This window comes from Nicotiana tabacum, chromosome 18 (genome assembly GCF_000715075.1).
Source record: "Nicotiana tabacum cultivar K326 chromosome 18, ASM71507v2, whole genome shotgun sequence".
Lineage (NCBI taxonomy): Eukaryota > Viridiplantae > Streptophyta > Magnoliopsida > Solanales > Solanaceae > Nicotiana > Nicotiana tabacum.
This window is the reverse complement of record NC_134097.1, coordinates 121,369,472-121,395,517: the sequence shown is the minus strand read 5'-3', so window position 1 is coordinate 121,395,517 and position 26,046 is coordinate 121,369,472. Positions and strand designations below refer to the sequence as shown.

The 26,046-nt window shown below is 38.2% G+C and overlaps 1 protein-coding gene across 1 annotated transcript; it reads right to left on the bottom strand.

Annotated features, from left to right (window-relative positions):
• Window positions 1-56: 56 nt before the first annotated feature.
• LOC107763893 (protein TIC 100) lies at window positions 57-10,235 on the bottom strand. Its single transcript, XM_016582402.2, has 11 exons — window positions 9,527-10,235; window positions 7,262-7,333; window positions 7,049-7,138; window positions 6,786-6,959; window positions 6,344-6,434; window positions 4,729-4,791; window positions 4,587-4,653; window positions 2,884-2,987; window positions 2,682-2,808; window positions 1,078-1,820; window positions 57-674 (listed from the first exon to the last, which is right to left on the bottom strand). Exons 1-11 carry the CDS (start codon window positions 10,144-10,146, stop codon window positions 357-359), a joined length of 2,469 nt encoding a protein of 822 aa, XP_016437888.1. The 5' UTR covers window positions 10,147-10,235; the 3' UTR covers window positions 57-356.
• Between the last annotated feature and the right edge of the window lie 15,811 nt (window positions 10,236-26,046).

The following is a 26,046-nucleotide window of genomic DNA, read 5'->3' as shown; positions in this document are numbered from 1 at the left end:
GTTAAGGCTCTATTATTAGTATTTGGGTACTTAGTTCGCCTATTATGAAAAGATAAGTGTTAAGGCTCTGACCAATACAAGCTCAGCTTCATCTACCCAAAAAGTCAGATGAATGCAAAGCAGCTTGGACTACTTTAATAAGAATAACAAATATGAGAATAATACATGTTATGAATGAAGGAAATAGGAACAACTAGTTCTTAGACAAACCGCATATGGGGCTAAGCCATTGTACAAGGACCAACAATGGTGGAACAATGTATGCCATGGATATGCACACAATTGGCCGCAGCACTGCAAAATTGATGAAAGTAGTTAACAATGAATGAGAGGAAAAGGGAGGGTAAATAGCTTCACTACAAAGGTAATGGTGTGTGCAATGATAATATGTTGAAGCATTGGTCTTCTTGGTATCTTTGGATTTGTGAAGATGCTTTCTGCTTTGAGTGGCTTCTGATACACGACTTGCTGATGTACTTCTCTGGCCACTGTGCTTGACGCACAGCTCTTAATCTTCCATTTTTGCTAACAGCATAAGGGAAGCTAATTGAGCCTGGAGTTTCTTGCTCCTTCGGAAATTCATGAATACTAGATGGAGTGAACAATGGAGACGGCTTTGGCCTCAACTTTCCCTCCCTCCAAGCCGTAAATGTATGCAGTAAATTAGATGGCACCTGCAGGCCAAAAGAAAATTCCATAAGTTTGTAATGAATATAATGTTGACCCCAACTTGCTTGGGATTGAGGCGTATTGTTATTGCAATGAAGATAATGCATTCAGTAAAGATGAATACTGTCTACTATTCCTTATAGCAGCTAACCTTCTGCAGACATCATTAGTCAAATTCTTTAATATCCATTACTCAAACATCTCAAATAACAATATGTTCACATAGTCAATCTCTAGTAGTTTGATATAAGCTATTAATTAGTTCTGAGATATGTTTGAGTGATGCTGAATGATCATTTCATTGTGTTAACCAAAGGTGAATGTTCACTTTAAGTAATCCTCTTTAGATTCATTTCATGAAACTATAACTATATGTTTCACTGAAACTTCAAGTGCTTTCAAACTTACAGTGGAAACCAGGCTACAGGCGGCAAAGGACAAAGAAGATGCTCCAAATGGAGCCTTTCCGGTTTTGCTATCCTTCTTGTCACTTTTAGCTGCGCTTTGATTGTCAACAGACCCGAAACTTGATGCAGTAACCTCCTCTTCGTCGTCCTCCTCCTCTTCTTCCTCCTCATCTTCCTTCTTTTCCGCCCACGTTTTCTCAACGTTATCTGTTGGTTCAGAAGGCACTATATCATCCTCTTCTTGGATTCCCATTTCAACTTTCTTTTCCTCCTCTTCTTGCATTCTCTTTAATTCGTCATCCATGTCTTCCATTGCCTCCTTCAGAGACAATTCTGCTTCTGCTAATTCAAACTCTTTCTTCAAGAGCTCTATCTTCATCTCACCTGCTTTCTTTTTCTCTTCAGCCCATTTCTCCAGCTTCTCAAACATTGGTTTGCATGCATTTTCCATAGAGGTAACAAACCGCTTCCACATGTTATCTGATTGGACAGCCCCACCTCGCCCATAAAACTCGTCAAATCCGAGGGGAAGGAATTCAACCTTATCAGGATCAACATCTTCACCCTCTTTTACAAGAGGTTGCCAAAACAATCGTACCCCATGTTCCTCGTCTTCCACATAGTTGATAATCCTTCCAGTTGGAGTGTGCAGGATGACCGGATCTTCGGTATATACAAGTTTAGAAGGATCTTCAGGATCAGGCTCCGGTTCCTTGTTAAGTAGAATAAATTCTGGCTTTTGATCTAAGAAAAAGGAAACAAAAGTAAGTCTACATAAAGAGGCTTATCAGAAGAGATATTAGACATCAGGTCAATTGGAACAATATGAACAGAAATATATTTACATTACAGGAGAAGTACTAAGGGCAATATCTACTTTATCATACTCAAGTATCCATAGCAGCTGGGAAGTTGATCGACTAAAAATCAAGTTTGAAATAATGTATTTTTCGGGGAAGTGGCTGGGTGTTTTTTTTTTTGGATTGGTAGGAAGTGGTCAAGTGTTCTGGTGATAGTCAAAAAGAAAATATATATATATATATATATATATATATATATATATATATATATTTTAAAGTAATATGAATATTTTTAATAAGAGTCTTATAGAACACCAGATAAACAATATACTACTACTTTAAATTTGACTCTCTTAGTGAAACAATTCTTTCTGCCCAAGGTAAAGCACCTGTTTCAAATATAGAAAACCAAACACTTCTATTTGAGCTAAATTCTTCCCAATAGAATCTTCTTTCAAGCATTCTCACGCAGCCTTTGTGCATTGTGAAGGACAGGTTTTTCTTTTAACATGCTTAAAGAAATTTTGACACGCTAAAATACCAAAAGGTAGAAAGCCTTCAATGAATTAAAATCCAACACGACTGTCCACATATGTTTCTCAATGATGCTGATAGCACAAGTTGAATACTACGACAAAGCTCAGGGGGGTTGTGCACAATCAAAACTGTTGATAGAAAGAAGTCAAGACTTTCATCCCTCTCTCCCTCCCTCTCTTACACACATAATATGAACATACAGTGCGACAACATTCTTTCTATGACCATCCCTAATAGATGATAATATAAAACAAATAGAAAATCCTACCTTTAGACCACCAATATTCAAGCTCTGCAGGCATAGGTAATCGCAGAGGAGCTTTGTAAAATGAGTTCAACCACATTTCTCTCTCTTCATCCACATCATGCACATATGCTTTCCAATAATCAGGAACCTGCGTAACAAATGAATCAGTTCTAACTTCCCCAACGTTTTATAACAGCAAGGATAACAAACAGATTCAACTTACTTCATAAAACTGGTTGATGAATCCTGGTGCCATCCACACATCATCTTCTTCATATAAATATGGATGCTGAGGATCACTATAGGGACCTCTCTCTTCTCTCACCACTACCAGGGAACAGCCAAAGTAGGTTAGAAAAGTCGATAGTCCTCAAATCAATTCAGAAAGTTCACGAACGATGATAAGAGAAGGGGAGCTGATAATTTCAAATATAGAATCTTGATAGCTGATTTAGAGAGAGAGAGAGGGAGAGATTGAAAATCAAAAAAGAAGCAGTTTCTACAATCGTATGCTAGACTCAGCAATATAATAGGACCTTACAATTCAAACGAGATCCTAAAAAACTATCTTATGCTCTCAATTTCAAAAACCTTCAATAGCTGAAACGGTTAATTAGTATTGGGGCATTCTATCATATAGTGAGTATTTGAAGTCAGAAGTTCGAGCATGCTCAACCAATCTTCTGCACATCAATTGGCATCAAGAGTAAGCTACACACTCACCAAATGTCTCTAGAAGTGTTTCAACACTTCCCCAAAAACAAAATGCTAAGTCAAATTCGACCAGCAGTTTGGAAAAAAGAAAATGTAATAACAAGAAAACATTTTCACTACTGATGAGAAAAGCGATATTATGACAAATTGCATTGAAATTGAATACTGGAATGGGACTGCATTCATGATAATCATAGTGCAAAAAATTAGAAGCGCACAATATGAGCCTATAATACTAAGATAGTTCTCATAATCAGAGTTCAGCTATAAATGACTTTCTGATAGTGCATATAGTTGCTTAACCTCCAAATACATTTGATAACCACGTAACAGCATTACTGGTAAACCTGTATGTGCTAGTCCTACACAGACAACGATATCTTCCCCTAAAGGTTGTATGAGTTTATTCGGAAAGCAGAACATGACTTTTTATTATTTTTTATAGATATAGTTACATAGCGCACAGTTCCATACAATTAAGAACTAATACCTAAAATAGGGTTTATACACATAATACGATTCTATTTGCTTCATAAGTAGGCTATCTCCTTTATTACGCTGTCCAAACAACTGATTTTCTTCTGTCCAAAGTGCTTATTAGTCATATCCTTCAGTTAAACAGATGCACAAGTAAACGCTCTCAGTTGATTAATTACATCTTCAACAAGTACATAGAAAGTGGTATATCTTGCACAGTGCCATAGCTTAGTGAATCACTCATCCAATTAATATGCCACACACTTAGTGAATCACTCATCCAATTAATATGTCACATACAATCTTTGTCAAATATGTATATAAGTTCCTTTTCTTCGTGCCATATTCGACATGTTTTCATTGAAAACCTTAGAGACGAATTTCCTCCTTTTTGCCACATTAGACAACGTTCTCAAAGAAAATATTTACTTCGAAACAAAACTCGAGTCTCGAACTCCGTAAATGATCTACGTGACTGTAAATAAGTCCCTTTCCTGTTAAATTCCATAATGGCAGGCAAAAAAATGTTATCAGGTTATCTAATTATTTCGCGTAGAAACTCACGAGTGTAGCTAGTCATGGGGAAAGCACGTAAATCAGATAAGGCATAATGACACGCAAAAAATCATTATCAGGTTATCCAATTATTTCACGTGTAAACTCATGAGAGTGTAACACTGTAACTAATCATGGAGGAAAGCACATAAATCCGACAAATAAGAAAACAATACATACTTCCATCAGGCTTGTTAACAAACATCCGAGCCTTAGCAGCTGCAACTTCAGCTATACCTGCATGCATCTGAAATAAATACTGTAAATATTTTGTAGGTGTCGGCTAAAAAGCCAAGCTGCATATGCTTAGTCTTCAATTTACCGCCGAAATTTCTGCATCACATCCATAAGTATCCCTCACAAGTTCTCCAAAGTAAAAACGACCCTGCATCAAAATGTGAAAAGAGATAAATTTGAACTCTATCACCAGGCCTAGATTCTCAAAGCCTCTAAAGATGTATGTGCATCAAAAACATGCAGTGAACAGAAGAAATGATGAGACTAAGAGAACACTGTCAGGCAGTGGTTTTGTGCAAGCGGGTTCAATCTTAGAAGTACATAACTTTAGTCATAAAATAGTAGTTGTCAACTGGGTTCAAATAAAATATTTATACAAATTTTACGCAGCTTTAATCGTAATTTATACATATGCACAATATTATTTTTTGATGAAGCGGGTTCAGTTGAGCCCACTTGCCACCACGTGCGTCCGCCACTGCTGTCAGGAAGTGACTCTTCCTTCCATAGCTTTGGATCTCATTTTGCCATGTTTTGCTTAAAACTATTGCTTCTGTTTAATTTTTAGGAGTAGTAACATATTAAGAAACTTCACATCAATGTGTGAAGACAATAAATCTATTATATTAAAAATCAGCTTATTTTGACAAGTGTTTTTTTTCAAAAGTGCTTTTCTCAAAAGTACTTTTGGTGAGAAGCAGTTTGTGTTTGGCTAATTAGTTTGAAAAGCACTTCTGAGCAACAATTAGTGTTTGGCCAAGCTTTAAAAAACTGCTTCTAAGTGTATTTTTCTCAAAAAAGTGCTTTTGGAGAGAAGCTACTTTTTTCTGCTTCTCCAAAACTGCTTCTGCTTCTCCTCAAAAGCACTTTTTCCCTTCCAAAAGCTTGGCCAAACACCTCAATTTTTGGCCCAAAAAAAGCACTTTTGGCCAAAAAAAAAGCTTGGCCAAACAGGCTATAATAGTGGTAAAGCTTATGTCAGTTGTTTGATGTTTCCTGCACATAATCGGGGGTTATCCAAGAGCACTACTGACAATAGGGTTTCTAGAGTTCGTTCTTTTCTTTTCATATCTCAAGCAACCTATACTCATAACCTGCTCAGACAGATAGCCATACACAACCTTCTAAAAACCGAGAGAGAGAGAGAGAGCCCAGGTACAGCTTGTAAACTGTCTTCTTTGCCAGTTCCTTTTTCCCATATGTTGAAAGTTTTTTCTTTGATTCTTATCCACCGTTCTGGGTCTAAAGGGGAGCCTTGGCACAACGGTAAAAATTGTTGCCATGTGACCAGGAGGTCACGGGTTCAAGCCGCGGAAATAGCCTCTTGCAAAAATGCAAGGTAAGGCTGTGCACATCAAAGCCAATATGGTTTGGCCCTTCCATGGACCCGCGCGTAGCAGGAGCATACGGCACTGGCTGTCCTTTATTCTGGAATACACCTAACTTCCACCAGTAGGGCAAAGGATGGACAAATTTTGCAGTAAAAACTAGTGATAAATTCATCAACTCGTATCTTATTTGAAATACCGTCTTTATGCTTTTAAGTATTAAGTACATTCTCCTCATTTTAAAATCATAGGCCATGATTTGGCTGTAAGGTTGAAGATTATCTAGTGAGAATGAGAGTCATCTGCAATTTGTTAAATTTTCTTATTGGACAAATAATTTCTACACGAGATGAAGGTTTGATAGGCACTTACATAAATTGTGCGTTCATTAACTTCATATAAACCACAACCGTGCATTCTCCCATGCTTCCATTGGCCAGCATAGCGATATCGCCCCTTCTCCCTAACAGGAGAACATAACAAGAAGGTCGAGTTTAACATTTAAGTTCGTGCCTTTGGGTCAATTCCGCACTTACTCCCAGTTTATACATAGTAGAGATCACAGTAGATCAGCAAGTGAACAATGATAAAGTACATTTTGAGAAAGCAATTTTTTTTCTTGAGAAAGTGAACAATGATAAACTACTCCATTACTCAAATTAAAACAAATCCACATCTAACATACTGCAACTGAAAAAACATGATAACAAAAAGATCACCTTTACTGGAACTGAGGGGGAAAACATCAATAAGTTCAGCGACAAAGAAAAGGCAAGGCATGCCCATCAACTCTCAGTTTGGACGTAAAACTTACGGTTTCTTTCCAAATTGCCTGACCCATTCACCATTCTCATAGAATGGGATTTCATATTCTCCGCTTGTTAGCTCCATGGTATCTTCAATATCCTTCTCCAGCCATTCTCTGTCTTCTGGGGACATGAAGTCTCTCTTTATTATCTTGCCTTCGGCTCTCATCTTGGCTTCAAGCCTGCGAAACAATTAAACTACTTAATAAACTCTTAGAACATTAAAGCACACAATATCTCTTATGAGCAACATTTTGGAACGTAAACATACTTGGATCCTGGAACGGGTTCAATGTGGGGTATCTCAACCTCAACAACTCCATGACCTTCCATGTTGTTTTGAAGCCATTCACCTTCATACCTGCGAGAAGCAAACAGAAAAATGAGCGATGCTGACGCGAAGTTAAGGAAATCCTAACAAACAACGTGATATAAATTAGGCATAATTGTAGAGCGACAACTAGTAAAAATAATACCGACAAACCTGACCAGCCCTTGCTCAGCAACATAAACACCTTTTCCATGTGCCAAATCGTCCCAAACAGTGCCTTCATACCTTCGAATGCAAAAGGCCATCAGTTTTACAGATAACATCATCTAAGAACAAGAACAAAAAGGTAGAAAAGCTAAACCATGACCAAGTGGCAGCAAGTAATTGTCACATCAGCGTCGCTTAATGTTAATATAGCTTACGCACTGGAGTCTGGAGTAGTTAGACATAAGTCTAACATTAATTTGATAAGGGATACCAAGTTGGGGAAGCGGGAACCTAACAAGGACATTTTATTCCCTAACTGAAAAAGTGAAGCTGCAATTATGGCCATCAAATAGAATCTAGTTTATATGAAATGCCCACACGAATTGGCAAACATTTCCAAACAAAAAATTAGAAAATGTCAACCATGTAAGAGGCATGAAAACACAGAGTACAGGCAAAACCATGCAACGCTGCAGATTTGTTACTCATGTCAATTATTGACCTATTATATAATAATTGGAAATCAACTACTTCAATATGAGAAGTGCTTTACCAGTTTAAGGTACTTCTTACAGGGTAGCCATTAGAAAATGTTTTTCTAGTTCAATCAGGAGTATCATTTATTTCTGCTAATTAGAAACCAAGTTTCCATATTCCAGTTGTTCATATAGGAGCAATGGGCCTCATTGTGAAGACCTATTCCAGTTTAAGCCACATTCCAAAGCTTCACATCTGTAAACAACCTTTAACCGAGTACTTCATTAAAACAAAAAACAACCTTTAACTGAGTTTCTCATGTGGAGTTACCAGTCAGTTATATCTATAGCATCTCTAGTGTTCTAGAGTAGGAGAAAAACAAGAGGTATAATTGCCAGAGCTTAGGACAAACTCTTGCTTGTTAAGTCTTTGTTCACTCAAAAGTTTATACCAAATTGCTGAGTAGAGGTCTACTAACCTTACCAAATTTCAATCTATTAGCAATCTGAGAGCTACTGTTCCAGTTACATACTCAGATTTCTTGTGCATTTCTGAGTATTATATAAGGAAACATAGAAACAAGGAGATCTCGTTCCATAATCCATGCGTTCGTTGATCTAATTACATATTCCAAATGAATATACACATGCCACATGCCCACCCCTAAATTGAACCATCTCTGGTGAACCTTGAGGATTATGCAGCAAGTGTACTATATCTTCAACACCCGCAAATTTGAGCTTGACCATGATAGCATTAGATAGAAAGTATAGTACCATTTACAATATCATAGGAATAGAGAATTTCTTTAACATATTAGGACTAGTACTCAGGTTTTTTTAAAAGATAATTATCTATTAAAGATTTGAGGAAATAAAAATGCCAATTCATCCAACAACAAGCTCTATTTACTACAACTAGATGAAAAATCTCTTCCATCACAGATTGGAAGTCCAATTTCTCTATTCAAGATTTACTTCAAGATGATTAATTAGACACTACATTAAAGCAAGGAAATCACTAAGTCTAAATATATAGGATATGTTAACAATGTCAATAAAGTTTGACACTTGAGAAGGGAAGCCTTGCCGCAATGGTAAAACTTGTTGCCGTGTGACGAAGAGGTCACGGGTTCAAGCACGGAAATAACCTCTTGCATAAATGCAAGGTAAGGCTGCATGTGTAAGACTCAATTGGTCCGGCCCTTCCACGGCATAGCATAAGCTTAGTGCGTCGAGACTTGAAAAATCATAGCACACAACTAATTTTAGCTTGGGAAAAGAACTCCTCCACATTAACACAGAGAATCAATGACACATTCCACTATTCAACTCCAATGCTTATGAAAATAAGAAGTAACTCTAGCAGCTAAAACCATATAGCCAATCATATACCTTTCTTTCTTTTTTAAATGACGGTTGTGTAACTGGGCCAGCTTGCGCACACATCGACTACTCCACACCAGTTACCTGCTACCTCACACCAGCACAGGTACCGGGTAGCTGTGCTCAAAGTTCACCCTTTGGTTGTGGGGGGGGGGGGGGTGGGGGAAAACATTCTTTACCTCAATTGTAAAGCAAACACACACCCTTATACCCAGTATTCAAGTCCAATGCCTATGAAAATGAAAACTAACACTAGCAGCTAAAAACCATATACCCAATCATATTCACATTCAAAGTTCAAAAACAAAAACAAAAACAAAAAACAATCTTTACCTCAATTATAAAGCAAATAAAAACCCATTAAGCAAGATCTCTCCAAAAAAAGAAAGTGAGCAAAAAAGAGACTCACGAGCTACCATCAGCAAAAATGTAGCTAACCCATTTCAAGAACTCTTCAATCCTATCAAGCTCTTCAATCACAGATTTCGGGTTCGAAATATCATAGTTATTATCCGGCACCACAGGGAACGGTTTCCTATAAGGAACATAAAACGGGGCAATAGGAGGGTCCCGACCCGCTCTAGTTTCTTCACTAATAATATCCTCTTCTTCTTCATCAACCCAATTCGGGTCCCAACCGGGTTTAGTCATTTCAATCGGAGCATCCCCCCAAAGCTCCTTTAAATCCTCTTCCCTCCAATTTTCAGGGTCGTACGGAAAGTCAAACAAGTCCTCGTGATAAGTGTATTCTTCTGCTTCCTCTTCTAGCTCACGCTTTCTGCGTTTGGAGTTGAGGACTCGCATGAAACGCTTCACATTTGCTTCGGGTGTGTTGTTTTCTTCGTCGTCTGTGTCGGGTTCGCCCCCGGCCCGGGTGTATGGTAGGAGCCCCGTTTCGGACTCCGAGTCCGAGTCTGAGTCTGAGGAAGTGGGTTCATCGAGTTCTACTTCTTCTTCTTCTTCTTCTTCATCGTTCTCCTCTTCTGGATTGGGAGAACTGTTTAAGTTGGTTTCGTCTGGGTCCGCCATTGGAGAGTGTTGTTCGTACGAGTAAAGAGTAAAGAGAGTGGGGAGTAGAGGAGAAGAGGATGAAGAAGATAAGGTGTGTGTGAAAGTTGCTTGTTTATATAGGGGGACAACGATGGGAACGATGTGAAGCAAAGAATGGTTGTACGTGCGGTATTAAGTGTTGTACATAGTGAAGTGAGGGCGATTTTCCGAGTATGGCCAACACTGCAGGCCGCTTCTCCTTTTACTTGTGTTTTATCCTCCGTAAAAGGTGAAAAATATAGTTTTTGTGTTAAGATTAAGGTCTCTAATAGACTAATACTGCTTTCATTGTAATTTATTTGATACTTTTGGCTTGTCGAAAATTAAATTAGGAATTTTAACTAATATTTTAAATTATTATTTATCAATCGACATGAGAAGAATTAAAATTGTAATGTCTTTTATATAATTTGTGAATAATTAAATTTAAATTTTAAAATATTAAGTTGATCTAATTCATTTAACTTTAAATATTAATCAAATTGACTTTTGAAAAGACAAAATTATCTCATAAATAACAACGGAGGTAGTAGTAATGGTCACTACTCATAATATGTAATAGTGATAATATTGATATCCAATGCTTTAGGAAGTGAAAATAATTTTATTGTTACCAAATGAAAAATAAAAAACAAAACACTTGTGTTAAAGTTAACTAGTTAAGGCCTGTAATTATATACTTAGAGGTGGAGCCACGTAGAAGGAAGGAAATTCAATTAGGTTCCCTCGAAAGTTATACTGCGTAAATAAAATACAAGTAAAGATTTTATTATAGTTACTTTCATACTAATGTAACTATGGGTGGCAAACGGGCGGGTGAATCCGATATGGAAGGGTCGAAAAGGGATAATGAAAAAATAAATAAAATATTCGACTCGGTCCGTATTTAATATGGATATAAAATGGTTTAACCGGCAGATAATATGGATATCTATATTATCCATAGCTTCTTGAATATGATCATTTTTGAAAGAATTTCTAGTCTCATAAACTTGCAGATCAATTTGATTCTTTGCAAATGTAAAATTTAAACCCAATGGTTATCTATTTTTTAATGGATAATATGAATCTTATTCATAAATGACTATTTCTAAAAATGTTATTATCTGTAACGACCTGACCGATCATTTTGAGCATTTGCACTTCGCTCGCCAGTTCTTGGGCATAACTAGCCCCGTATGATGTGTTATGATTTATGTAAATCGTCGGTTTTGGTTTTCAGGATAATCAGAATAGATTTGGAAGAATAATTCTCAACTTGAAGCTTTAAATTTGAAAGATTTGACCAAGTTTTGACTTTTTAGTATTCGATCTCGGATTTAGATTTTTATAATTTGGTTAGCTCCGTTAGGTAATTTTGGACTTGGAAGCGCATCCGGGATGTGATTTGGAGGTCCGTGGTAGAATTAGGCTTGAATTGGCGAAATTGAAAATTTGGTGTTTCTCGGTCAGTAGTGGAAATTTTGATATCAGGATCGGAATGGAATTCCGGAAGTTGGAATAGGTTTGTAGTTTCATTTGTGACTTGTGTGCAAAATTTGAAGTCAATCGGACTTGATTTGATAGGATTCGGCATTGAATATAGAAGTTGGAAGTTCTTAGTTTCATTAAGCTTGAATTTGGGGTGTGATTCACGATTTTAGCATTGTTTGATGTAATTTGAGGCATCGACTAAGTTTGTGTCATATTATGGGACTTGTTAGTAACTTGGTTGGGGTCCCATGAGGCTCAGATAAGTTTTGGAAGAGGTTTTGGAAGATTTTGACGTTTTGAGCATAAGCATGTAATGATCTAAATGTCCATTTTTAGTTCTAGAGATCGAAATTTGATTTCGATACTTTCGGGATTTTGATAATGAATTATATGAGTTATCTGAAAAGTTTGAACTAATTTCATCAAGTTGCGGTTGGGTTTTTAACGTGAAACATGAGTTAATTATTTATCGAGCGAAATGGACATCGCACTGAGTAAATGAGCTCCGAATTGAGTTTCGATTGAAGGACTATATTCGTATTATTATTTGTGACTCATAGGAATAAGAATCATCAAATTCCGAGTTCGTACGATGGATTTAAAGCCTTTTTAGTGAAATTAAAGATTGCTGGTACAACAGATCTGGTGTGCACCTTTAGCAACCAGATTTGACACTTTTAGCGACGGGAATTGGCTTTTAGAGAACAGAATCGGGTTTTTAATGTTGCTATGTTTTTTTAGCTTATTTTGACGTTTTTTGGGTGAAAGAACACGGCTTGGGGCGATTTTTGAGCAAGACATCATGGGAAATCTTGAGGTAAGTCACTTGTGATCATTTCTACTCTATAATATTGAATTATCATCGAATAATCTGACTAGATTACATGTTTTTAAGGTGTAAATTGGGATTTGGACCTAGGGATTTGAAAATAAGATTTGAAAATTTGGAGGCCGAATTGTTATCGGAATTTAGTAATTTTGGTATGGTTGGACTCGTGGTTGAATGGGTTGTCGAATTTTGTTAGTTTCGTCGGATTCCGAGACGTGGGCCCCACAGGCGATTTTGAGTTAGATTTCGGGTTTTGTTGGAAAATTAGTATTTTCATATGGAATTAATTCCTATAATTAGTATTGACTGAATTGAATTAACTGTGGCTAGATTCGGGTCGATTGGAGGCCGATTCGAGGGGTAAAGGCATTTCGGAGTAGAATTTTGCTCGAATTGAGGTAAGTAATGATTGTAAATCTAGTCTTGCGGGTATGAAACCCCGGATTTCACATTGTTTTACTATTTTGAGGTGACGCACATGCTAGGTGACGGGCGTGTGGGCGTGCACCGTTAGAGATTTTGACTTGATCCGTCCCGTACCAACTATAAAGTTGCATATTTGACTTAAATTATATGATACTTATGTGTTTTAGAAAGAATTTCCTATAAATTGGGCTAAATGCCATATTTGGGCCTTGTGCCAGAGCTGTTTGGAACCTTAGGGCCTTTTCTTATTATCCTCTCACTGTTTTTGATTTAAGATCTATATTCAGTCATGCCGTGTTTACTGATTTCATAACTCAGTCTTTATTACTCCGTTTTGATGCATAAAATGATATTTTGGGCTGAACACCCTATTTTACTGATAGCCCGAGTGGTTTGAGAGGTTTCTGACTGAATGAGGCCGAGGGCCTGTGCTGTGAGAATATTATGGGATCGGGCTACACGCCGCATCATGTTGTTATTGATTCATAATTTTTGAGAGGTAGTGGGCCTGATTGATTATGCCATGAGGTGCTTGTTATAGTGCTTGGGCTGTAAGAGTCCCTCAAGAGTCTGTACACTCCCAGTGAATGCGGGTACCCTGAGTGAGTGATATGATATTTTACCCGAGGGGCTGTTCTTAATTCATGTTGTGCCCGATGGGTTGTTTATGAGCGATTGTGAGGTAATGCCCGAGGGGCTGTATATGAGTGACTGTGAGATTTGCCCGAAGGGCTGTATATAATTCATGTTTGCCCCAGGGGCTATTCACGAGTGATGTTCGCCGAGGGGCTGTTCTTGATTTATGTTGCCCGAGGGGCTGTATACGAGTGAGTTTTGCCCGATGGGTTGTTTATGTTTTCATCATTTTAACTCACTGTTTCATCACTTTGTTGAAAACTGTTGAAAGATGTTTTAAATGGTTTTACTGAAACTGGATTCAAATGAGCTGAGTTGATTCAAAAACCCTAATTTTAAAAGCCTGCTGTATTTTATTGAGATTTCATGATATAAACTGTATATGTTTTATTGCTCAGTCTCTATTTACTTTTATTACTTACTGAGTTGGCGTACTCACATTACTTCCTACACCTTGTGTGTAGATCCAGATATTTTTAAACCCAGTAGCGGGTGTTGATTACTTAGTGGGAGGCCCATCAGAGTTAGTAAGGTAACTGCCTAGCGATCGCAGCCCTGCTTTTCTCCCTCCTTATCCTCCCTTAGTTGTATTCAGTTATTTCCAAGTTATGTTAGTCTTGATGTTGTCAGACGCTTGTAGTAGATGCTCATGACTAGTGACACCCCGATGTCGGGCTTTCTTTTCGCTCTTTTGTTTTGATTTAAACTCCTTACATGTTGTTAAATAGCTTTGGTTTTGTCTTGAAAATGAAAATATTGATTGGTTTTGGCAGTGTGTCGGCTTGCCTAGTACCACATTAGGTGCCATCACAACAGAGTTAGTTTTGGATCGTGACATTATCCAACCTATTTTTAATGGATAATATGGGTGAATAACTGTCTTTTTTCTATTTCACCACCACTAAATGTAACTGTATAGGTGTGTGATAGTGTTGGTATATATGTAATGCACTAGAGACACTCTACGTATAATGATGTAGATAGCCATATGTTCAAGTGGGTATTTGAAGGAAGACGACTTATAAGTTTTTGAGCAAAGTTCATTTGTAACTACTAGGGCCAAACTTATATCACCTGATAGCCACAAAATAACCTCATATAAGTCATAGTCTAAAAACAATAATAAAGGCTAGCAACTGAAAATGCTAAAACCATACGCTCAACGCAAACGAAAAGGAAATCACTCATAATCGATTTTGTATCCTAAATTCACGCGTTCAGTATGGGATCTTCAACCTCCAAACACTATAAAAGTTGCCCAATTATTCAAATTGTCAAAAATTCTAAGGTTTTTGAAGATTAAACCCAGAGAAGAGCTCCAAAAAATTCACGTTGAAATTCAAAGTTTTTGCACAATTGCGGCTTACAACCAGCTTAATAGAGTTGAGATTTCGTTTTTAAATTGTGAAATTGATACAAAATCGACAAACTCAACTAATGTCTATGGAGATTGTGAATGTTGGAACTATTGTTCCAATTTTGATTCCTATTTTACTTCAATACAGTGGTGAATGGGTAAGTGAGAGTAAATTTGTTAATTTCCTTGTTAATGGCGTGCTGATCAATTCGGACTGTAGCTATGAGTATTTTGTTGATGAGATATACAAGCAATTGGGTAGAGATTCAATTACAAGTGCGATGGAGATAAAATATACAATGAAGGATGGCTATGTAGCAATTCCAATATACAATGATATGAGTGTGTGCTTGTATATGGAGATAAAAAAGAAAAACCTAGATATCACTGAATATCCATTATGCATAACATTGAAAACTGTGTATTCAAGTGTTGAATGCTCATATTTAGGTTCATACTTGGGTGCAACTTACTCGCAACAACTTTAGTTGGCTTACAATGTCAGAACATAGAAGAAGTACACGGAACTAATATTGTTGAGATGATGGATAATCATGGAAAAGAAGACAAAATTGAGATGATGAAGGGAAATTGTATAATAAACAATCCACAACATGAAGAAATTGCAGAAGGTCAGTTGTATTGGGACAAAGATACACTCATTAGTGTAATAAAGTATTACGCAATACGAGAAAAATGTCAATTTATAGTAGATAGATCATCTACAACAAGGTATGATTTCTACGTATGAGACTGCACTTCTATGTAATTTTGTGTATACCGCTTGTATAAAAAAATGTATAATTATTGAATAATGAGATTGCATATGTATACTGCTTGTTTATTTGAGACACAAGTGTAAAAATCTGAAGAAGTGCATTATTATAACACTATATTTTAAATAGGTATTGTCTTACATGCGTGGATGAAAGCTGCAAATGGAGTCTTAGATCTTCAAGTCTACACAAATCAAATGTCTTCAAGGTTAGACGGTTCAATGATGTTCAAACTTGCTCTGAAATGAATAGACTATTTTTACCACGTCATGTTATTTCGTCAGCCATTGCAAAAATGATTTGCAATAAATATGTCAATCCAAAAATAATATACACTCCGGCAGACATCATGAGCGACATGAAACAATAGTATGGGATTAATATAAGTTACGTAAAAGCTTATAGAACAAAAGAAAAGGCGCTTGAACTGCTAAAAAGGATACCACACGAATCTTATAGTAAACTGCTAGGTCACTTGTGTATGATAAATATGACAAATCCTGGTTCTGTCACAATGTTACATAAATTAGAGGACGAGCGCTTCATGTATATTTTTGTCGCACTAAATCATCAATCATAGGATGGAAATACTGCTACCCTATTGTAGTGGTTGACGGGACATTCCTAGTAAAACAGTGTTTCTCAGCCCATACATCATTTAAATATCAGTTAAGTAATAAAACTGAGTAGACATGGCTGAGTATGAAAACAATGGGAAAATAGCATGATTGAGTTCAAATATAAAGTCAAACAGTGAGGAAATATCAGTAAAAAGCCCCGAAGGGTTCAAATAGTTGGCACGAAGCCCAAATATGACATTCAGCCAAAATAATGATGATAGCAAACAGTTATCAAGCAAATACGCGATAAAATCATCAATCGGGACGAACCAAGTCACAATTCAAGCCTAAATCTACTCCAAACCTCCAAAACTCATTCTGATCACGCTCCTAAGTCACAAATCACCTCCCGAAGCTAACCAAACCATCAGAACTCGCATCCGAGCCCTCTAACACATAAGTCAACGTCCGGTTGACTTTTTCAACTTAAGCTTCCTCAAAAGAGACTAAGTGTCTCAAACCTTATCAAATTCAATCCGGATTCGATCCAGCCAACTCGAGACCACATAACACAGATAAACAAAGCATAAAGAAGTAGAAATGGGAAAAATGGAGTGGTAATTCATGAGACGACTGGCCGGGTCATCACATCCTCCCCAACTTAAACAATCATTCGTTCTCGAACGAGTCAAGAAACATACTTGAAGCCTCAATCTCTGCAACACAACTCTCAAATGCTCCGCGTGCTCCTCCTGACTATGCGAATATACCAGAATATCATCAATGAAAACTATGACAAATGAGTCAAGATAAGGCTGGAACACACTGTTCATCAAATACATGAAAGTTGCTGGGGCATTGGTCAGTCCAAAAGACATTACCAAGAACTCATAATGACGTATCGGGTCCTGGAAGCTGTCTTAAGGATATTTGAGTCCCTGATCTTCAACTGGTGATAACCTGAACGAAGATCAATCTTGGAGAACACTCTCGCTCCCTGAAGCTGGTCGAATAAATCATCCATGTGAGTCAAAGGATACTTGTTCTTAATTGTTACCTTGTTCAATTTCCTATAATCAATACACATCCTTATAGTGCCATCCTTCTTCTTCACAAATAGAACTAGCGCACCCCAAGGTGACACACTAGGCTGAATGGACCCTTTATCAAGGAGTTCCCGAAGCTGTTCTTTTAATTCCTTCAACACCGCTGGTGCCATACGATACGGTGGAATAGAAATGGGTTGAGTGCCCGGCACCAGGTCAATACCAAAATCAATATCCCTGTCCGGTGGCATGCCCGGTAGGTCTGCAGGAAACACATCGGGAAGATCCCTCACAACTGGGACAAAATCAATACTGGGAGTCTCAGCTCCGACATCCCTCACAAAAGCTAGATATGAAAGACAACCTTTCCCAACCATACATTGGGCTTTCAAGAATGAGATCACTCTACTGGGAACATAATAAGTCATGCCTCGCCACTCAATCTGTGGCACACCCGGTATAGCCAATGTGACTGTCTTAGCATGACAGTCCAGAATAATACGATACGGAGATAGCCAATCCATACCCAAAATGACATCGAAATCCATCATACACAATAATAAAATACCAACATGGGTCTCCAGACCCTCAATAGTCACCATACACGACCGGTACACACGGTCTACAATAATAGTATCGCCCACCGGGGATACATGAATAGGTGAAGCAAGAAACTCACGGGGCGTACCCAAATAACGAGAAAAATATGATGACACATAAGAAAAGGTGGAACCGAGATCAAATAATACAGAGGCATATCTGTGGAAAACTGAAACAATACCTGTAATAATAGCATCTGAAGCAATAGCATCGGGTCTGCTTAGAAGTGCATAGAAACTGGCCTGACCGCCCCCAGATCGACCTCCCCCTCTGGTGCTACCCCTGGCTGACTAACCCCCACCCCTAGCTGACTGAGTGGGTGGTGGTGAAGAAACTGGCGCTGAAGCCGATGACTGGCCTCTCTACTGAGACGAACTAGCTAAACAACGAGGACATTGCCTCCACATGTAACCCATCTCGCCACACTCATAACAACTCCCATGTGCTGGAGAAGGGGACTGAAAGGAACTGAAAGGAATCCCTCGCACCGGAGTGACTAGCAGATGCGCTCGGCATAGAAGAGCCCTGGACTGATGGAGCACGGGATGAAATCTGAGCTGGAAGGGCACTAAGTGATGACTGGCCCTGCTGAGAACTGTGATAACCATGACCCAAAGATGCTTCACGATAACTTGAGCGAGCTGGCTGAGCATACCTGAATGGACGACCTCGGCCGTGCTGAAACTGACCTCTCGAATGAGCACCACTATAACTACCAGATCCTCGAGGCCTCTTCGCCTCCCTCTCCTCGCGCTCCTGGCGATGAATAGACTCAATCTCACAAGCAATATCCACAACCTCCTCAAACGTAGCACCAATCACCCTCTCCTTGGTCATCAGAATACGGAGATGATAAGTAAGACCATCAACAAACCTCCTAATCCTCTTTGTATCTGTCGGGACCAACCAGATGGCATGAAGAGCCAACTCAGAGAACCTTCTCATACTGCGACATAGTCATCTCCCCCTGACACAACCACTTAAACTGCCTACGCAGCTCCTCTCTGCGAGACTACGATACGTACTTCTCCAGAAAGAGAACGGAGAACTGCTGCTAGGAAAGGGGTGCTGCACCAACAGGCCTACGCCTCTCAAAATCCTCCCACCAAGTGAAAGCAGCTCCTGAAAACTGATAGGTGGTAAAAGTGACCCCGATGGTCTCCAGAATACCTGTTGTAAGAAGCATCCTCTGACACTTGTCCAAAAAGCCCTGGCATCCTCGTCCTCTGTACCGCTGAAGGTCGGAGGCAAAAGTCTACCAAATCTCTTCAACCTACGCTGCGCATCCTCCGGCATGACAGGAACTATATAGTCCTGAGTAGCTGCAATCGGCTGGGCTGGATGCGTCCCCGGCATTTGAAGTCCCTGCACAACCTGCTCAGGTGTGCGAGCGTCGGGAGTCAGATTGCCTCCCCCGGCTTGAGAAGTAGCTGCGACTATAGTGTCTGAAACCGCCTGAGCTAGGCCAGTGCAAATTGATAAGATCTGAGCCAAGGCCTACTGAAGACCCGGAATCATAATGGGCACAGCTGGTGCCTGAGTTGGTGTTGTTGGAGCGTCCATAACTAGGATCTGATCCTGAATTGGGGCAGCTGGTGGATCTACAGGTGCTGCTCTAGCCGCTCTTCCCCTACCATGACCACGGTCACGTCCTCGACCTTTGGTGGCCACAACTGGTGGTACTGGGGGTCGTCCACCCCGACCAGTAGCGCGTGTCCTCACCATCTGTGAGAGAGTAGAACAAAAGAAGTTTAGTATTCGGATCAACAAGTTCGCACGACAAGAATTTCAAGAATATGAAGTTTTTCCTAAAGGTTCTGAAGCCTCTCGAGGATAACTACAGACGTCTCTATACCGATCCGCAAGACTCTACTAAACCTGCACATGACTCGTGAGACCTATGTAACCTAGGCTCTGATACCAACTTGTCACGACCCTAACCCGGACCTGGTCGTGATGACGTCTCTCGTGAAGACAAGGCCAGACAACTATTCCCAATTCGACATTAAACAATTAAAATAGCGGTAAAACAGTCTAAGACATGATTAATTATACGAAGTAGCAGATAATATCGATAAAAATACGGAAGTACAACCCAACACAGCCCTAACCGAGGTGTCACAAGTCACGAGCATCTAACAACATGGAATCCTCAAATGTAACTACAAAGTATAAATACTGAACTAAGGACATAAAGGAAAAGAGATAGGGAGGAGCTCCGGGCTGCGAACGCCAACAACTACCTAAAGACTCCTCGAGATCCGCCTGAAGCTGGAATGAATCAGCACTCGGGAGCGGGACCATCTATGCCTGAATCTACACACGGGGTGCAGGAAGTAAAGTGAGTACTCCAACTCAGTGAGTAACAAATGTAAATAACGACTGAAAGTAAGAAAACACGTAAGGCACAAGGCATTCTATAATGAAGCAGTAAAACCATTTAAAAGTAGTAAACCAGTGAAAAGTTAAGTAACAATCCTTTTTCAACAAGTAAACAGGTAATTGACAGGCAGTTAAGGCAAAGTAAATAATTAGAAGTTCGCCCCTCGGGTACAATATCATCAAATCTGCCCCTCGGGCAACATCTCAAAACAATACCAACCCCTCGGGCTCAATCTTACATCACAATGGGTACCCACACTCACTGGGGGTGTGCAAACTCCTAGAGGGGCCCCTTACGGCCCAAGCGTAATATCAAGCCATCTCGTGGCATCAACACCAGGCCATCGGCCTCATATCAATCAAGCCACCCGTGGCGTACATATCTTAGGCCCTCAGCCTCAAATCAGTATCAGTGTTTTCTCATAACATAGGCCCTTGGCCTTACTCAGTCAAAATCCTCACAAGCCCCTCGGGCAATAGTAAAACAGTGTTTCTCAGCCCAAACATCGTTTAAAATATCATTTAAGTAATAAAACTGAGTAAACATGGCTGAGTATGAAAACAGTGGGAAAATAGCATGACTGAGTTTAAATATAAAGTCAAATAGTGAGAAAATATCAATAAAAAGCCCCAAAGGGTTCAAATAATTGGCACGAAGCCCAAATATGACATTCAGCCCAAATAATGATGATAACAAACAATTATCAATCAAATACGCGATAAAATCATCAATCGGGACGGACCAAGTCATAATCCCCAATAGTGAACGACCCCACACTCGTCATCAAGTGTGTGTCTCACCTCAATATAGCACTACGATGTGCAATTTGGGGTTTCAAACCCTCAGAACATCAATTAAAATCATTACTCACCTCGAACAAGCTAAATCTCTAGCTCGCGACGCCTTTGCCCCTCGAATCGGCCTCCACGATCGTCGAATCTATCCAAAATCAGAACGAGGACGTTAAAATATGCTAAGAGAACAAAGCCCAAGCGAAAACAATCAATAAAGGGCACAAATCCCAAAATTACCAAAACCCGACCCCCGAGCCCATGTCACGAAATTCAGAAATTTTCACACCAATAGATTCCTTATCTCCCCACGAGTTCATACATATCAAAAGTTCTCAAATTCGACCCCAAATGGTCCTCCAAATCCCCAATCAAAAGTCCAAATTTTCAAGCCCTAGCACTTCAATTTTTAGCTTAATTTCCATGATTTTCTAGGTGGAATTCACATAATAATCGACTTTTAAGTCCAAGAATCTTACCTCCCAATGATTCCCCTTGAATCCCTCTTCAATCTCCTTCAAAAATCTCCCAAAATGACCAACTATGGAGGAAATAAACCAAATTCTCGCGGACAAGAAGAGTTTAAAAACATTCAGCCCAGACCTTATTTCCTTCTTCGCGAACGCGGTCAAACTCTCGCGTTCGAGAAGCACAATCTTACTTTGACCAATTTTTCCTCTATGTGAACGCGACATGACCATCGCAAACGCGATGGTTCCTCAACCTTACCCTTCGCGAACGCATACCCTCTCTCACGAACGTGAAGAACAAACACGACCTCAGACTGGCTGACCAAAAAGACCCTACGCGAATGCGACTTACATCTCGCGAACGCGATGCGCGAGCATCCATCCCCTTCGCGAACGCAGAGCCTCCCTCGCAAATGTGAAGGCTAAACTTCCACTGACCTCCACTGACTCTTCGCGAACGTGAGGGTCCACTTGCGAACGCGAAGAGTAAAAGCCTGCAACAGTTGAACCTGCAACTTCTGCAATTTTTCCAACTTCAAAATGATCGGATTGACCACCCGACACTCACCCGAGACCCCCGAAACCTCAACCAAAGGCATAAACATGTCCTAAAACCTTATTCAAACTTGTTTCAATCACCAAAACACCTCAAACAACATCAAATCACTCAAAACACATCGGATTCAAGCCAAACTTTCTAAAATCTTCCGAATTACGCTTTTGATCAAAAACCTAACCAACCACGTCCGAATGACCTGAAATTTTCCAAACACATCCCAAATGACACAACAGAACTACTGCAACTCTCGAAATTCCATTCTGACTCCTATATCAAAATCTCGCCTACCAACCGGAAATCGCCAAAATATCAACTTCGTCAATTCAAGCCTAAATCTACTCCAAACCTCCAAAACTCATTCCGATCACGCTCCTAAATCACAAATCACCTTCCGAAGCTAACCAAACCATCGGAACTTGCATCCGAGCCCTCTAACACATAAGTCAACATCTGGTTGACTTTTCCAACTTAAGCTTCCTCAAAAGAGACTAAGTGTCTCAAACCTTACCAAATTCATTCCGGATTCGATCCGACCAAACCGAGACCACATAAAACGGATAAACAAAGCATAAAGAAGCAGAAATGAAAAAAACAGAGCGGTAACTCATGAGACGACTGACCGGGTCATCACATCCCCTTTCTTCATTTCTCTCTCTTCTTTGTTCCTTTTATCACTTTCAAACTCCTCGTCTCTCCCCCAAACTTATGATTTTGCCAATTGTTTTTCAAGAATGCTAAGGAAAGATTGGGTGCCAAGAGAGGGTCATTACAAAATGGATAAAGGCTTGTAGCGTGGTTATTAAAAGAAAAAGGGCTTAGGCTTAAATGGGTTGACTAGGGATATCACATTAGTAGGCTATGGAAGATTTCAAACTTCAAATGAGATTAAGGAGAGCCTACATTCATTTCTCAAGCCAAGCTATACTTAGAATTTCACCTAGAAAACATTCAGGGCAAGTTCTAGACTATTAACACGGGAACTTGGACTTGCAATTCAATACCTCACCTCTCATGGATTGCTAAAGAGAACGGAGTCGAGGTCCCACAACAACCCTAGTTAAGATTGAGAATCACAAATGGCTTGACTGAACCACTCGATGACTGCTTAAGTCAACACAAGAGTCAAAAGATCACAATAAGAGCTATTTTCTGCCAACAACTTATTTTTAACCATACGATCATAGGTAAATGTGTTGGTACCAAGTAAAGTATGCTTGAGACCCTTTTATTCATCACTATATTTGCCTAAACATAAAAGAAAACGGACTCAATTCCTTAAGAAGATTCTCACGTTATCCATCGTTGGGAAGAGCCACCTGGTTCACACAAAATCCACCTTTTGAAAGAACCGTGACATTAAGAAAACCAAAGGCATATTGTTCACTTAAACGAAAAAGAAGCTAACAAATAAAAAAGAAGCTACTAAAGCAAATAAGAAGTTAGACTACTGAGAAAGACAAAGTAAAGAAGCTACGAATATATAAACCGAAGTAAAATGAATATATACATAAGGAAAATGAATATATACATCAAATGTGGGAGAATATATATACATACCAAAGAGAAAATAAAGATAAAGGAAAAATAGTGTAATAGTTATTATATGCCAAATGTCAATGTCAATCAATCAGAATAGACTACCCCCAAATGAAAATAAGCATTGGGGACCACTCCCCAAATGAAAATAAGTATTGTCCCCAATGCTTAACAAAAATAAGAACATGGAAGGGTAGAGAGTGAAGAAAACTTCCTATGTGGTCTCTGTTGACATTAATTTTGTCCCTCCTTTCTTCCAATCAATTTTCTTGAGCTTTTAAATTATTTATATACTTTATTTTTACTACTTTTAAGTTATTTATATACTTTACTTTTACTACTATTATTGTTACATTTGTTAGTAATAGTGGTATTACTATTATTATTACTATTTATTATAATTATAATAATTGAAGCTATTACTATTATTACGAAATTATTATTTTATTATTAGTACTATTAGCATTATTATTAATATTACCATTAATATAATTATTATTGAGTTAACAGACTTATTTTAATATGTAATAATACTATATATGCTCAAAGTATTTTATTGGGATTTTTACCTAGCTATACTATATTAGAAACTTATTTACTGTTATTCTTTACGTTTTGTAGTTTTTAATAAGTATCTAGGTTTTTCTTACAAATTGTGTATATTTCTCCTTAAAAGACTCTCATCTCATTATTAATGTCTTCAATTAAGGGATTCAATTATATCCTTTCCTTTTTTCTCTTTCCTCTTCTCTCTCCTTTTTTTAACATCAAAATCCCTTAATCTACACCCAGAATCTCCATCTTCTCTCTTTCCACTATTGGCGACAACTTTATATTATTAAATCTTTAATTGCATCATTCTTTTGTTGGGAGACCGAACAACACTGAAAATGAAAAAATATTTAGGGATTGTATGATAACTATATCATAATTGTATTTAAATTGTATCAGATATATTAATGCGTAAAACATAATTGTATCATACTTGTATCACAATTGTATCTAACTTGCAGATGGTACATTAATATCCAAAATAATATCTGATACAATACTAATAAATTATTATATAATTATCACATATTTGTGATATAAACTGTGCAATTTGTCATGAACTCACAACTACTCATTATTCAGATACAAATTTGATACAATCCCGAAAGTACTCTTACACAATTCTGATACAATTATGATACAACTTAAAACCGATTCTAAACTTAAACTAATACAATATCGTATTATATTTGTATTAGCACTGTATCATATATTATTTTAGGTACAAATTGTGATACAATTCTAGATTATGATACAACTTTGATCTTCATCTTTTTCAAGTTTCAATTTAAAACATCCACCTAGAACCAACTCTAAACTTAAATTATGATACAATATTTTAATAGTATTAGTGTTGTATCAGAATTGTCTTAGGTATTGATGTATCAAATACAACTCAGATACAGTTATGATACATTTATCATACAATCGTAATACAATTCCGAAACTTCTTCTTCCTCGAGTTTCAATCAGAAATTCAACCTAAAACCAACTTTAAACTTAACGAATCTCCCTTAAAATTGAGATATAAACTCTAAAGGATATTTTCAATCGTTTTCAAGGACACCCAATCCAAAAAAATCACAAATTCGTAAAATCTGAATATCTAATTCAAAGGTTCGAAACTTTTTAATGGTATGTCAATGGCAGACCCCTCCACCTGCAATTTCAAAGATAATGTTGATGAGTGTGTCAATAATTGAAGCTTTTTAATGGTTGTTGGTGGAATTGATTCAGAGAAATATATGATGCTACAATTTTTTAGAGATAATAGTTTGATCTGTATGAGGGAGGGAGGGAGGGAGAGAGAGAGAGAGAGAGAGAGAGAGAGAGAGAGATTAGTTGATTTGTATGAAAGAGGTGATGATTCGGGTATCAGTGGGTTTCTTACGGTGGGTAAGCACAAAGACAGATGATATTTTGTAATCCTTTGAAAAAGGAAGAGTATCTTAAATGTAGGGGGATTATGTGTAACTGATACTCAGTATTTAAGGTATGTTGTATTTTCTCCTTTTTATGGTTTTGTATAAAACTAATAAATATAGGTATATAAAGTAATTAATAAGGAACCTAAATAAAGATAGTAAATAGATTTCTATTATAGTATAGCCAGATAAAAATTCCTATTTTATTGAGTCCAAATTATTATTAAGATATGGGAGCCCAATTAAATTAATTTGAAGAAGGAAAAGGCCATGATTTTCGGCCCAAACAAAGCCTTCATATCACCACATTTCAGCAGCTCATCATACCCTAATGTCCATCACATTATCCAGCAGCCCAAGTAACTAAAAACTAAGTCTCCTAATCTCCTCCAAACCAGTCGTACTCTATGCCTCCACTATTTTTGAGCAAAATTCCAAAGCCTTTTCACCGCAAGTCAGTA